Source organism: Siphateles boraxobius, unplaced genomic scaffold, assembly GCF_051911475.1.
Source record: "Siphateles boraxobius isolate OS27281-9 unplaced genomic scaffold, OSU_SipBor_1 5, whole genome shotgun sequence".
Taxonomy (NCBI): domain Eukaryota; kingdom Metazoa; phylum Chordata; class Actinopteri; order Cypriniformes; family Leuciscidae; genus Siphateles; species Siphateles boraxobius.
In genome coordinates, this window is record NW_027509141.1 from 7,695,776 (window position 1) to 7,712,433 (window position 16,658).

The 16,658-nt window shown below is 42.1% G+C and overlaps 1 protein-coding gene across 1 annotated transcript in view; it reads right to left on the minus strand.

The window, feature by feature from the left end:
* ccdc3b (coiled-coil domain containing 3b) overlaps positions 1-11,644 on the minus strand; it is a 37,351-nt gene extending 25,707 nt beyond the window's left edge. Inside the window, exon 1 of the mRNA XM_077202653.1 lies at positions 10,925-11,644. Within this exon, the coding sequence (XP_077058768.1) occupies positions 10,925-11,280 (356 nt within the window). The 5' untranslated portion in view covers positions 11,281-11,644. The remainder of the gene's footprint in view (positions 1-10,924) is intronic.
* Positions 11,645-16,658: the final 5,014 nt, after the last annotated feature.

Genomic DNA, 16,658 nt, shown 5'->3' on the forward strand with positions numbered 1-16,658 from the left:
TGAATATATTTTAAACGTGAGATAGAGTGTGCTGGTAGTCCAGAAAAAAGAACATTACAGTAGTCGAGGCGAGATATGATGAACGCGTGTACTAGTGCTTCAGCATCTTTTGGGCTGACATAGGGACGGAGTTTGGCAATACGGCGCAGATGAAAAAAGGACGCTTTACAAAGTTGACTAATGTAAGTGTCGAACGTCAGTGCAGGGTTAAGAATGATACCCAAGTTTTTGACAGTGGCAGATGGAATTATTGATGTAGCTTCAAGGTCAAGTCTGGGAATACTACTTAAATTTTTTGTTAGAGATGGAGGGCCAGTGATTAATATTTCTGTTTTAGTCAGATTCAGACTGAGGAAATTGGAGTTGAGCCAGGTCTTTAATTCATTAATACATGATGATAGTAATGTGGTCTGGAGAATAGAATCCGGTTGACAAGCAGTATATATTTGGATATCTTCGGCATAGCAGTGGTATTGAAAACCGTGGCGGCGCATAATTTGTCCGAGAGGCAAAATGTAAATAATAAATAGTAAAGGGCCGAGAACTGATCCCTGTGGAACACCTTGTTTGAAGGTGACAGTGGGAGATTTGTGATTGTACATAATGATGTAGTATTTCCTATTCGTCAGATAGGAGGAAAACCAGGATAACGCGGCTCCTGAGATACCAATCTCTGAGAGGCGCATGAGTAGGACTTTATGGCAGACAGTATCGAAAGCTGAGCTGAGGTCGAGTAGTAAAAGTAAGGAAAGGTTTCCCGAGTCACCAAAGAGTAAAAGGTCATTGATAACCCTTGCTAATACACTTTCAGTACTGTGGTTTTGGCGAAAACCAGACTGAAATAAATAGAAACTATTGTTGAGAGATAGATATGACTGCAATTGAGTGGCGACAACCTTTTCCATGATTTTTGAGACATACGGTAGATTGGAGATTGGGCGATAGCTAGTGTAGTCAGTTGGGTCCAGATATGTTTTTTTAAGAATTGGAGTAACTTCAGCCATCTTTAGTGAGACTGGAACAGAGGCAGAGAGAAGAGACATGTTTACAAGATGTGAGATAGGAGCAGAAATGACAGAGGTACAGTGTTTCAGAAGGGTTGTAGGTGCAGGATCCAGCCGGCAAGAAGAAGAATTGGATTTCTGTATCATTTCACTAATCAAGATGGGGTTGGTCAACATAAAGTTATTAAGTGTTTGTATCTGAGCTTGCTCACAACTAGAAGTGGTCGGCTCATCACTAAAAGTCCCACGTAAAGCCTCCAGCTTTCCCTGAAAGTGTTGCAGAAAAGAACAGCACAAGTCGTCAGATTCTTGTAGACAGGCACTGTGCGCAGGTGCCTGAACAAGCTTATTTACAATGCTAAATAGTGTTTTTGGCCTGTTGTTTGCGTTAGTGATGATTTTAGCGATATAGGAAGAGTAAGCTGTATTTAAGGCGGTTTTGTAAAGCTTCATATGGTCCGAAAATGCTTGATAGTGTACAGTCAGATTGGTTTTCCGAAAGAGACATTCCAGCTGTCTGCCTCTTGCTTTCATAATAATAATAATTTGTTACATTTATATAGCGCTTTTTCTGGGACCTCAAAGCGCTTTACATTGGAGGGGGAATCTCCTCAACCACCACCAATGTGCAGCATCCACCTGGATGATGCGACGGCAGCCATATTGCGCCAGAACGCCCACCACACACCAGCTTACTGTTGGAGAGGAGACAGAGTGATGAAGCCAATCAGAATGTATGGGGATGATTAGGAGGCCATGATGGACAGAGGCCCAGGGGCAAATTTGGCCAGGATGCCGGGGTTACACCTCTACTCTTTATCGAAGGACATCCTGGGATTTTTTGTGGCCACAGAGAGTCAGGACTTCGGTTTAACGTCTCATCCGAAGGACGGTGCTTTTTGACTGTATAGTGTCCCCGTCACTATACTGGGGCGTTAGGACCCACACAGACCACAGGGTGAGCACCCCCTGCCGGCCTCTTCTAACACCTCTTCCAGCAGCAACCTGGTTTTTCCCAGGAGGTCTCCCATCCAGGTACTAACCAGGCTCAGCCCTGCTTAGCCCTTCATAGCACGTAGCTCAGAATTAAACCACGGCGAAGAGTGGGACAAGGGAACAGACCTAGTCCTAATTGGAGCATGCTCATCTAAAACGTCAGCAATCACGTGAAATCAAAAACATCAGAAATAGCAGAAGTAATAGATGCAGCAAACATACTAGCATTAATAACATTGATCTTACGATAAGAGATATTAATATTGTCAGTACATTTAGTTACACAAGTTAATGTAAGATCAAGGGTAATAAGCTTGTGATCAGAGGAGTAACCAGGCCATTGATGGAGATATCATTCAAGCCAGATGTACAAACTAAGTCAAGTGTGTGGCCATGAGTATGAGTTGGGAAGTTAACATTTTGATAAAGTTCAAAGCAGTCCAGAACAGTCATTAATTGAGTCCTATTTGAACAGGGAGTATCAACGTGAATGTTAAAGTCACCAAGCAAGATGACCTTGGATGATGAATCACAGGCTAGCGTTAGTAGTTCACTTAGTTCAGAGAAAAAAATGTTTTGCTGTTCGGGTGTTCTATAAATCAGGATGATTGTTAGGGGACTGTTCGAGGAAATTTTCAAAACCATATATTCAAAAGTCGTAGTAGTGTGAAAGTCCAGTTGAGTAAGTGTTATGGAGTTGCGATAGATGACCGCAAGACCACCCCCCTTAGTGGATAACCGCAGCTTAGACAGGTGCTGGTATCCGTATGGTGTTAGCAGATTAAGATGCATGAAGTAATTCGGTGTTTGCCAGGTCTCAGTAAGGAATATCATATCCAGGTTTTTGTCAGTTATAAGCAGAGCAAGGTGGTTTTGCAGCACATCTGAGTTATCAGCTAAATTGACATTGAAATCTGACTTTTTTATGCAGACAAGCGATCACGGTGGTCGACAGTTGCTTACTAGGCGTTTCGGTTTGACCAGAGTTCTGTTATTTGACCAGATGCATAGGATCACAGTTGGTTTTGATTGCTGATAGTTAATGATCCTACGGACTGAACGGTGCACGTAGCGCGGGCGCTGGGTGATCCCGAGTGAGCGGCAGTGCCCGTACGTTTCAGAGTCGAGGCGTGGGTGCCGATTAAGCGCCCTGAGATCACGTGACAGGTATCCAAAATCCAGGTAATCCAGAAAAAATAAGGGAGACCAGAGACAGCACGAGTGCTAAAGCCTTTGGTGTGTTTGTAATCGCCATGAGAAAGTCAGCTATCAGCAAAGTTACGTTAGCCAGGACCACAACCATCACAACATCTATAAAAGCTTACGGAGAGGAAAGCTACCCAACCTGACAGCAAGCTAATCGAACTACTGGTAAGAAGAGTGTTAACTCACCTCACAGTCAGTCCAACAGATGGAGGAGAGAGGGGTGAGAGGGCTCGTAGCAGGCTGACAGCAAAGAGTTCCCAACGGTAACAGCAACAAAAATTAAGTCCGGTTTGTAGAAGGATGCAGAAAGGGAAACATCAACTGTCCAAGAAGTGGGCACACCAAACGTAAACAATAGACGACGAAGCGTGGAGCGGCAGCTAGATGCGCACAGCGTTCCCACACAGCGTTCAAAACAACTTCCGGCGAAAGTTCTGTAGTTCTTGTTCACGGACTTGTTTTTCACAGATTTGAAAGCCTGTTGAAGATGGAGGATCACGCCTTTTCTCGAGGATGTAACAGTCGCCAAGTTTACCTTTCCCTCTACCTTTAGCTTTCCCTCGCACCAACTGATCTCTGACTCTGCTCACGGATAAAATCATGTAGCCTACCCTGTAAACTTTGTCTTACACTATTAATCTCGTACAAAATACAGAATAACGATAGCACTGATACTTTACTAACATTAGTTTGCATTCATTTGGGAACCTGATAGCTGATGTTAGCAATGAAATGGTATCAAAATAACGAAAATGTAAAACTATTATTCGTTTTACATAGACGTCATAACCTACATGTTAACTGACTAAATGCAATTTGTAATAGTTTTCTAAAGTAACGCCTCAGTTATGACTGTAACCTCTGTTCCCTGAAGAGGGAACGAGACGTTGTGTCGATTGACGCTAAGGGAACGCTTTGCGTGATGATGTATTGAAGCACATGTAAAATCAGTCCAATGGCGTGACAGGACGTCAGAAGCGGGTGACGTCATGAACCAGGAAGTATAAAGCTGGTTCAAAACCCAGCCGCGACAGCTTCATAGGGTCTGAACAAGTCGCTTACAGGCACGCAGGAGATATGGCAGGTGACGCAACATCTCGTTCCCTCTTCAGGGAACCGAGGTTACAGTCGTAACCGAGGCGTTCCCTTTCAAGTGAACTCGCATTGCGTCGATTGACGCTAAGGGAACGTCTATACCAACGCCACCATAGCGAGAAGTGCCTGTCCAGTGTGAAATCAGAGCGAGCAGCACTAGGACGAGATCACTCGGGACCCTGGTGTAGAGTCCAAGTCCAGAGCATAAAAGCTGGATTGTATAATGGTCTCCACAACCTCGGTTGAGAGACCTGACCCTATGAGCTGGGCCCCCTCAGAGGCCAAGCCCACAGGTTCCACAGTTCGAGACGAGGGTGAAATATAGAGCCCTCTGCTTGGAACAGAGAGTCTCTCCTGACGGGAAGCTCTATAGGAGGCCCGTAGAGGAGAGACAATATATCTGGGAACCGTACTCTGCCCGGCCACCGCAGGGCTAAAAGAAGTAGGCGCAGATGGTCCCTGCGTACTCTCTCCAGAACTCCTGGGAGCAAAGCGATCGGGGGAAAGGCATACAAACGCAGCCTCGGCCACGTCTGTACCAACACATCCAGTCCGAGAGGGGCTGGATGCGTGAGGAAGAACCAGAGTGGACAGTGAGACGTCTCTCGAGACGCAAACAGATCAATTTGAGTGTTGCCGAACTCCCTCCAGATCTGTTCCACCACCTCGGGGTGGAACATCTAATCCCCGGTCCTCAGCCCCTGTTTTGACAGGATGTCTGCTCCTAGATGACTTATATAGGTGACCACCGATGTGCTGTCTGTGTGGACCCACACATGGTGGCCCCTGAGGTCTGATAGGCCCTAAGTTGAGCGTCCTTCCAGGATCGCTACCCAGCCCGTGAGGGAGGCATCTGTCGTTAGCATCCTGCGACGACAAGAAGCTCTCAACATGGGGACCTGGGACAGGAACCAAGGTTTCTTCCACATAACCAGGGCACATAAGCATAGCCGCGTAACATGATCATGCCAAAGGGGTTGCCCCTCGGGGAAAACCCTTACCCTGAACTGAGCGTCCTTCCAGGATTGTTCCCCCAGCCCGTGAAGGAGGCATCTGTCGTTAGCATCCTGCGACGACAAGAAGCTCTCAACATGGGGACCTGGGACAGGAACCAAGGTTTCTTCCACATAACCAGGGCACGTAGGCATCGCCGCGTAACCCTGATCATGCAAAAGGGGTTGCCCCTCTGGGAAAAACCTCTGGTCCTGAGCCACCACTGCGAGGGTCTCATGTACAGCAGGCCAAACGGTATCATGCTGGACGCTGCTGCCATCAAACCCAACAGTCTCTGAAACTGTTTCACAGTGAGTGACGGGCCTAGCATTATTCTTTCCACAGCTGACAGGATGGACTCTATGCGTGCCGGAGACAGGCGCGCCCGCATCAACATAGAATTCTACACTACCCCTAGAAAAGTGGTCCTCTTTAATGGAGAACGCACACTCTTCTTGGCGTTTAGCCGTAACCCCAGATCTTTCATGTGGGTGAGTGCAACATCTCGATGCCGAACCGCCAACAGATGCGACTGAGCTAGAATCGAAAAATAGTCGATGTAGATCAGGATGCGAATACCCTGAGGACACAGTGGCACCAGAGCTGCATCTACGCATTATGTGAAAGTGCGGGGTGATAGTGCTAGGTCGAACGGAAGAACTCGATATTGGTATGCTTTGCCCCCCAAAGCAAATCTCAGGAACTTCCCGTGATATGGAAGGATGGAAAAATGGAAGTATGCGTCCTTGAGATCTTTCGTGACAGACCAGTCCTCGGAGCTGATCTGTGGCACGATTTGTCTCAACATTTTGAACTTTAGTACATGACGGAAACGTACAGAACTATTAAAATCAAAATGGGACGCAACCCCCCATCCTTCTCTGGAACGATGAAACAGCTGCGCCCTGTAACACACGAGGTGGCAGGGTTAGCATAACGGTACCCCGAGGGCACAGAAGGGAGACGGGCACCGTAAAATGAGGTGTTAACCGCTCTGCTTGGTGGGGAACTGGGGAACTGTCTGCTTGGTGTGGAACTGGGGAACCTGCGCCCTCGGACGTCAGGCCTTTTCTTTGCAGTTTTCTTGGAAATAACGACGGTCCTCAGATCCGTCTTATCCCTTGAAGGCTGCTGTTGAGCGCGCTTTCCGTGTCCCCAGTCTTTTTGTGGGGGAGCACGGGAGCCATGCTCTGTTTTTGTGTGGCACGGTTTATAAAAGTTTGGGGCTGCTCCAGCTCAGCAACCCCGGAGACATGAGTCTGGCGAGGGAGAGGTTTTTGGAAGGCAGCCGTTTCTCGTATGGCTAATTCCTGAATCCTGAACCCTCTCGACGACCGTGATCACTGCGTCGCCGAAGAGGCCAGATAAAGAGATAGGAAAATCCATAAAAAATATTTTCTCATTTTCTTTAATATTGCTCAAATTGAGCCAGAAATGTCTCTCAGTGGCCACCAGGGCTGCCATAGACCGGCCGATAGAAATAGCCGTCTCCTTGGCGACCATGAGAGACAAATCTGTGGCTCGACGCAGTTCGCAAACTGCGTTCGGGCCAATAGCCCCACCCTCATTAATGTCTCCTAACATTTCAGCATGGTAAGCCTGCAGCAGCGACATTGTGTGAAGACATGCTGCAGCCTGACCAGCCGCTGAATAAGCCTTCCCCACCAAAGCTGAAGATACTCTAACTGGTTTGGTGGGTAATAATGTGGCTTTAAGGGAAGATACAGATTCAGGGGAGAGATAGCTCGCGAACGTCTCTTCCACCTTCGGCATTTCCCCATATCCGTGCTCTTTATGTTGTGAAATAGAAGAGTAGTGTAATGATTGTGCACTACATTCTATATGACACAGGTTTCTTCCACAATCTCGACACCTCAGTGTGGAGATCGGGAACGGAAGGCTCAGGTGTTGAGATTGTGAACGAGAGGAAAGGAAACGTTTGTCTAGTTTGTTTTTTAAACGAACGTCCTGCTTATCTGCCGGCCAATCGACCGCTCTCGCTACAAGCTCAACGAGCTCCTCAAAAGCATGAGACTGAGGTGGCGAATCCTCAGTATCACGAGCATAAACACTAACAACATCCAGTCCCTCGGAACTGGATAGCTGTAGTGTTTGTTGCCTGTATCGGGGTGGAAGAAACCGCAGCGCGTGCTTCCGAACCCTGATACGAGGCATTAGATCTGTCAGGTGAAGTCAGAGATACGGCAGAGCCCGTCTCTAACCCCGCTGACAGATCCATTTGCGAACCCCAAGTCTGAAGTCTTTTTTCTGTGCCTCGGCAGCAGCGGGACCTGAGCCTTGGGGAACGCGAGCCTGGGCGTCCTCGTTAAAAAACGCCAGGCGGGATCGGAGTGTCCGCAAGGGAAGCACAATACAGTGCTCACAGTCAGCGCCCTCGAGCGCTGACTGTGCATGCTCCTCTCCCAAACAAACAACACATAAAGTGTGTGTGTACCCACCCGTTAAATAACGCGGGCAGGGGTGCACACACACTCTAAACTGCTGCTTGCTCGCCATAGTCTTATAAATATATATATATATATATATATATATATATATATATATATATATATATATATATATATACATATATATTATATAACAGACAACACCAAATAACAAGGACAATTTCACATAGAGCGCTTGTGAAGACACAAAAGCTGTCGCGGCTGGGTTTTGAACCGGCTTTATACTTCCTGGTTCATGATGTAAACCGCTTCTGACGTCCCGTCACGCCATTGGACTGATTTTACATGTTCTTCAATACATCATCACGCAAAGCGTTCCCTTAGCGCCAATCGACGCAATGCGAGTTCCCTTGAAAGGGAACCTCATCACTTGAAGGAACACTCATGGACGAAGTCGAACTAGAAGCCATGTTAATCTTGAAATAATACGGCCACCGTAGGAGTTAAAACTAGGGCTGTCAATCGATTAAAATTTTTAATCTAATTAATTACATACTCTGTAATTAATTAATCTAAATTAATCGCATACACAATCTTACAATGTTTACATGGTACAATTTCTGGTAAGCTACGTTTTTATTATTATTGCTTGACACAAATTTCACGATTTCATTTTAATTTAATTATTGTGATTTGATGCAATATTGACTCATTTGGATAAATATTAGGTACACAAGATAGGCATTCATTTTTCTCAAGAAAAAAAAATCTCACCCAATGCTGTAAAAATACAGAGAGCCATATCAGCTGGTAGTATTTAAGGTTAAAAATAGCTCAAATTAAATATAATGCTTGTTTATTACAAATAACAACTTTGATATAAGTAAAAATATAATCCATAAGTAATATACTAGTAGGCTACATACATTTTGAAAAATACTCTCTATAGCTCTTTTTTATAGCCAACTATAACATGCTATATGGTCATGAAATGGATTTCCTGAGGTAACTTAGGGCTAAATGTTATGTGACATAATTGTTCTCCAGCTGTTTTATTGACCTCTTTTCGCGGTTGAAAAACACTGATTGATCGAGGAATATACATTTCGGTAAGTTTTAGGCTGCCCTACTGTATCTTTCAACATTGGTCATTCGTGTTTATTTACTATTAGCTAGAGATGATCGGTTCACGTGCCGCTATAGGGATCTGTCATTTCACATTTACAAGCGCCAAAACGGTATAGTTTGATTTTCGTAATAAAATTAACAGAATCTGAGAGCTGAGATTTTTTTAATATCATAAGTAACGTGCTCTGTCTTGTCTGTTTCCGTGTCCTCTCTTTGGTGCGCGATTTTTCTGTGCGTGAGAAAATGGTTGTGTGACGTGAGAGCGCGTGAAAAGTTACAACACACACACACACAAGCGCGCTTTCTCTCAGACACACTCGCCGACTCACGCACACACTGACTCCTGGATGCTTTTTGATGTTGTAGGCCTACTTTAGAGTTTGACGAACTCCGTTTGTTAAAAGTAAATGTTCCAAACAATGATCCAAGCAGCGCGTTCTTGTCTCCCTCCTTATTTTTACACGAACGCTAGAACGGCTCCGCAAAGGTCAAAACGGAATGGATTAATCTGCGTTATTTTTTTTAACGCGTTATTTCTTCTCAGATTAATTAATCGAAATTAACGCGTTATTTTGACAGCCCTAGTTAAAACGCCTCGGAATTGGAGGGGCTAGAAAGTAATATTCAGTTGGTAGTCATATACAATTTCACCGCTAGATGGGAAAAAATCTTACACAGTGCAGCTTTAAGACATACCATTTGCAAATTCATAGGTCAACACCGTTGCTGAGTATTTTCTCCTTAAAGCTGCAGTGAAACAAAGTCAGTCTCAAAAACGCGGTTTGAAATCGCTGGTTTTTCTGACGTCACAAACTACCTTATTACCAATCAAGTCAACGTGTGATCGTCAATGAGTGGATCTCTGAGCTGCTGTGAGTGAGTGGAGGCGGGGTAAATTTGCATATTCATGGTACTACTTATACTACATGAGGCAAGGGTGTAGAGTTACATTCAAGCTATTATTTTTTAAGGAAAAACATTTAAATATATAATTTTGGTGATCAAAGATGAGTTTTAAGGGATACAATTATTGACTACAGGGGGACTTTAATACTTGTTCAAAACAATCACTTTAGCAAACTTTGTACTATTTAAGATTAATTTTGATGTTTGTACAATAGTTATTGTGTCACCAAAATATGTTAATTATAAAAATACAGAAACATTTTAAAGTAAAGATTCTGAAAGTAAGATCCTATAATAATTTAATATAAAGTACAGTAGTTTTACAGTATTAACAAAAATATGCTATTTAGCCTATTTGATTAATATCACATTTTTAAATATAATGGTTTCATTATAAATATAGTGATTATCTCTAAGATGGACACCCAACTTAATATATGACATTTACCATCTGAATCTAACCATGTTATGTCAACAAATGGAAAAGTCAGCCAGCCAGCTATTTATTATTATGTTAATTGTTATACCTGTAGCCCCAGCAGGGGTACCAAATACCATACTTTTTACATATTCTTCCGTTATTGAAAAACAGTTGCTTTAATTATCTTGAACAAAATCATAACAATACACTTGTCTCAAAATATAGACAATCATTTTTATCGATTCTCATTTATAGATCAGATAATGATCGTGTCAAGGATCAGACACATTTCCACGTGCATCATCAGAAGCAGTTCTTAAGAAAAGTGCTGAGCTGAATTTTTGTGCCATCTAGTGGTTTAAAAAAAAAAAAAAAGTCAAATGGGCCTTTAGCCCCGTTGTACCCTATGTGGTGCCTGTAGAATTTATATCATTATATTGTTTTGTTTACTTGTTCTGTTTAGATATACCTGTTGTTTATGCTTTTAGCACATTCATTACTGTATACTATATCATATGTATCAGTATTGTTAGTCAGTTGCATTACTAGTCAAGTGATCTCAGTATGGCAGTGCCCATGAGGGGGCGACCCTCAATGTAAAAGACTGATTTGTTTTAAGTCTTTATTTCTTCATCTTAGTCTTAGTCATCTTCTTTTTTTTTAAATTGTTCTTATTTTTTTGTTTTGTTTAGCAAAACATTAGGTGCATCTTTAAGACGAGCCAGTATTGACATTTAAAATTGGTAATAACATTTAATCATTCTCACCTCAAAAAGAAATAGTAGGAGTTGTTCTCCATGACGCTGTACGAGTAGCAGGGGAAATATCCCAGCCCGCTGACATTGAACCTGGAGCCGGCTGGCACCTCCAGCATGCTTCCCCATGCCTGATCGCACAACAGCTCGATCTCCGCCGAGAAGAACAGATCCGTGTCGTACTGCCACGGCAGGTAGTTGTACAGGCTGTAAGACTCCTTATGAAGGGCGAGCACCTTGGCAAAAACTATGATCTCCGCGAGCTCGGCGCGGCACGCTTCCGTCTGAGGTCTCCAGTCGTGGGGCAGTTGGCATCCCCATGATGCGCTCAGGGAGAGCGCTAATATTAATGCCAGAAGATAACCCATGATATGCAACCTTAACTTACTCGTGCAAACTGCCTCTAATAATAGCAACCCCGTGCGGTTCGCTGTGATATCCCCTCTAAAACAGACTTATCCAGATCCGCGTAAAACGCACGCAATAATATTCCAAACTCTCCAATGCAGTCAAGGATACGCGTTGATATAAAAGACCGTTTGAAGTTTGTTTTATCTGCTGTAGGTATAATGCATCTCTGTGCATTTAGACTGATCTATGGGTCTTATCGCTCTCCATTCTTCCATGTGCGCCGTGTGCATTACACACAGCGGTTAGTGGAGAGCCTTTCAGTGACGCTCAGAAGAAAACAGTTCAGTTCAGCTTTCATCTCACGCCTGGGCAATGCGGGCAAGAAAGCAGTGCAAAACAAGTTTTAAACTTTTTTATGAACAAAGTGTAGTCTTAGATTTTCAGTACCCTCAGAAACAGGAGCATGAACTGCTGATGTCACTTTATTATTATACATTATATAATGCCAAGCAAGACTAAAGAGTGAAAATGTATTCAAAAATGTTCAAAATGTTAATTTCCACTGCAAAAAGTGTGGTGATTTGGGAATTGAAAAGTAATGCCAAGAAATGTCATGAAACCATCATATAAATGTTAAAGTTATTATAAAAGTTTACCAGACTAAACACATTATCAGCTCGTATGTCATGCATATGTGGGTGCCACATCTTTAACTCATTTTGTTTCCAGTTTGGCTTTGCTGTGAGGAAACAAAGAGTGACAGACTGATATGTCTGCCAAGCCAACAACCCTCCAATATTTGGCCTTTTTTGGATTATCCTCATTGGCAAATAATTATGAACATTTGGATGATTAACAGAAGTGTCAGTTTTCTGTTTTCAAGTTTTTTTTTTACAACATTATATTGTTACATCATCTGTCTTATCAAATAGGCTCCTCATGCAAACATTTGCAAAATGTCCATAACATACACTGAAAAAATGTATTGTCTATAAATGTAGTTTACAGTGTTTTGTAATCAGTATTATATTTCTTTAATGGGTAATAAAATTGTTCATGATGTATTTTTTTTAAACAATTCCTAATGTAAAATTCACCTTTGTTTCTTGAGTCTATTTTGTGTGTGTACAGATTAGGATTTGACCAATTAAAAAAAAGTTTTTTGAAGTTATAATTTTTTTTTTTTTAAATAATGGTGAGCTGTGAAGGCCAATAAACCATAAATGAGGATAATGGACCATTGCACATTACATGAGGTTAAGGTCCAAGCTGACAGGAAAGTGTACCCTGAAGCAAATCATTATCACATAACATGTAATAACCCGTAGAACATTTATCACCCTACAGGACAGCACAAACCCCAAGGGAACCTTTACTTCCACACATTATAGGGGCATTTTGAGTTCTGTGTTTGCAGGAATGCTGTGAGGTGCAGATGTTTTAGCTGTCAAAAATATTTCAAATTTCAAATATCTTATTCCTTCTTCGACCTTCCTTCTCAACCCTTTCATGTAGTGCGTAACATAGCTCTAAGTAAATGAAAACATCTTGCAACGTTTTAAATCTGAAAGTGCACCGTATATAAAGTTATTGTCTTTCAAAAGTAAGAGTCGACTCTGAGTCAATGAAATAAATCGTTTTTCAAACGAGTCATAAGCCGTTTCGTTGTGACGTCAAGGCGAAACGTTAGTATATTGCCCGCGCAGACACGAGGGAAACTTGAAACCCCTTCAAACCTGCAGCTGATTCCTGTGGATCATGTCGATAAGACGCTTTTGGGTTTTTTCACTAACCCAAGGACAAGCATGCGAAAAATCAGTGGTTGAAATTCATCTTTACCACGATTCCACAGCAGTAATAATCCTAAACTTTTGCTGTGTTCCCTTTATTTTACTTCTGACTTTTTCTCAAATCTTGGAGTTCAATGCAGGATTCGCAAACCGCTTGATCTTGAAAGCTTCGTTTGAGTTTTATATTGTGTAGGTCTCCTGGTAAATGGTTAACTCATATTATTACTGTCTTACTGAAATACTTCTGCTAATCAGTTGTGGGCCACCATTACCTAAAACTCTGTCTATTAATGCAGATTTTCTGTCATTCTCACTACTTTGAGGAAAGATAAAACATGGAGCAAGATTTGTTTTAACAACATTTGTTACATCAGTCATTCATGTTAGAGCTCGGCTAATGTATACATTGCATACATACATCCTTATTGATACAGTTGCCACGTGTTCACCGCAATATATTAGAAAAATACTCTGTAAATAAATTAGTACAAGTAAAATAATCGGTTTGTTGATGGCCATGCACTAATGCTGATGGTGAGGAATTAGTTGCAACATCTCATAATGTTCCTCAAACTGAGTAGTGTCACTAAGAAATGTTCTGCTCGATGCGTCCTTGCGATGGAAGTTCGGGTTTAATATCTAGTTCTTCCAGTGTTTCATCATTGGACTTGCGCTAGGATTGATATGGTTAAATCGACGTCATTGTTCGCTACTGTTTTATTTTACGGTGTAGGAATCCTCAGGACACGCAGAGCTGACATTATGGCAATTGCGGTTTTGTTTTCGACACGCGCGCTGTACGTGGTGAACCAATCACAACAGACTGAGCTGTCTGACCAATCAGAGCAGAGTAGCTCGCGGAAAGGAGGGGTTTAGCAAGATTGATTCATCTGAAGAGTCGTTTGAGAATCATTGAAAAATGTGGTGATGTGCAAATGTAAACTCACCTAAATTATTATTAGGAACACCTGTTCAATTTCTCATTAATGCAATTATCTAATCAACCAATCACATGGCAGTTGCTTCAATGCATTTAGGGGTGTGGTCCTGGTCAAGACAATCTCCTGAACTCCAAACTCAATGTCAGAATGGGAAAGAAAGGTGATTTAAGCAATTTCGAGCGTGGCATGGTTGTTGGTGCCAGACGGGCCGGTCTGAGTATTTCACAATCTGCTCAGTTACTGGAATTTTCACGCACAACCATTTCTAGGGTTTACAAAGAATGGTGTGAAAAGGGAAAAACATCCAGTATGCGGCAGTCCTGTGGGCGAAAATGCCTTGTTGATGCTAGAGGTCAGAGGAGAATGGGCTGACTGATTCAAGCTGATAGAAGAGCAACTTTGACTGAAATAACCAGTGGTTACAACCGAGGTATGCAGCAAAGCATTTGTGAAGCCACAACACGCACAACCTTGAGGCGGATGGGCTACAACAGCAGAAGACCCCACCGGGTACCACTCATCTCCACTACAAATAGGAAAAAGAGGCTACAATTTGCAAGAGCTCACCAAAATTGGACAATTGAAGACTGGAAAAATGTTGCCTGGTCTGATGAGTCTCGATTTCCGTTGAGACATTCAGATGGTAGAGTCAGAATTTGGCGCAAACAGAATCAGAACATGGATCATTCATGCCTTGTTACCACTGTGCAGGCTGCTGGTGGTAGTGTAATGGTGTGGGGGATGTTTTCTTGGCACACTTTAGGCCCCTTAGTGCCAATTGGGCATCGTTTAAATACCACAGCCTACCTGAGCATTGTTTCTGACCATATCCATCCCTTTATGGCCACCATGTACCCATCCTCTGATGGCTACTTCCAGCAGGATAATGCACCATGTCACAAAGCTTGAATCATTTCAAATTGGTTTCTTGAACATGACAATGAGTTCACTGTACTAAAATGGCCCCCACAGTCACCAGATCTCAACCAAATAGAGCATCTTTGGGATGTGGTGGAACGGGAGCTTCGTGTCTGTTCTAGGAGACTCCAAAACAACATTAGGAAACTTTAAAATAGCATAATAGGGGCACTTTAACATTAAATGCACATAGCTCGATAATGACAAAACAAATCACTCAATAATGGATGAAAATATGCATTTTAGTTAATTAGACCAAACATCTTCCTGTTGCTTGCAGGACTGACAGGATTGAGACTATAGGGATAGAATTACTAATTTAAAAAGGATGCATGTGATGTTGCCACAAATTTTGGTCAACTGAGATGTTCTTGCAGTAACACACCTATCATGTCAAGGTACAGTCTGCTCTCTATGTTTTGAGACAGCATCTTGAACTTTAAAGGAACATGTTTTGTAAGACTTTCTTGCATATTTAAATAAAATAATGTTTCACTGGAAAGAAATCTTTGTGCTAAAAATGAAAAATTAAGCTTAAAGCCTAAGACAAAGAAGAGTTTTTGGATAATCCACTGTTAACTCTTGTGTCAAGATGATAAAGTCCATCGTTTGCTCAATGTTTAATCCAGTCTGTGCTGGCTTCAAAAGAGATTTAGATTCCTGAAGCTCAGATCTAGCGCACAAAATGGACTTTCACGCTGGACCAAGACACTCAGACTTTGATCAGCCACACGGCTCATTCATCGGATCTAGCTGCAGATATACACACTGCTGTGATGCTTTTATTTCTGGCTGAAGGTGAAATTATTCACAGTCTAATTCCAGGCTGGAGCGATCAATGTCATCTCACATTATGTGGACAAAATTTCAGCACATTTGTTTTCAGTTGCAAAGAGATCTAATTCAGAAAATGACTCATTGTATCTATTACAGTGCACTACACAGTGTTAAATTATGTGTTTGTGTTTATTCTGAGCTTTACTGCCACCTGTGGTGTGTCACCACTACACACACTTCTCTGAAATATCAAATTGTAAATGAAGCAAACAATCGTCGTAACACATGGAATATTTCATAAAAGCTTCTTTTTTTACCAACTGAAAGTCTGATTTATTAAATTGCATCTGTTCGTCAAAATAGCAGTAGCTGCTGTGTTCGAATTGGAATTCTAGCATTCTGCTTTCTACATACTGCACAATACTGTTTACCAACTATCATTTAAGTGGGGAAGTTATTTTAATTATTACGCAATATGCAAAGATAAACATTTAAATGGGACCTATTCCCTTTTACATGGTGTTTGAACATAAATGTGTCATCAGTGTGTGTATACATACAACCACCCTATAATGGTCAAAATCCACCCACTCGTCTTCTCGGGTCATTTTGAAAAATGAGTGTTGATGAGAAAACACTTTAGCAAAAAATTATTTTATAATGTCTACATGTGTATCTGAAAAGTACATGAGTATCTGACCACTGTATTGTTGCCACTGTTAGAAATACCAAAATGGATAAAAGAAAACCACGCGTCATCATAAAAAGAGATTTAAATTTTTTTAATGAACAGGCATTTTACCATGACCTTTCTAAGTGCCAATGGAATAGAATTGATCTCATTCCAGATGTAGAAACAGCCTGGTCATTTTTCTATGAGTGTTTCATGGCTATTGTTAATAGACACGCTCCTTTTAAGAAATTTAGAGTTAAAGGTAGAGATAATCCTTGGTTTACTCCAGATTTGGC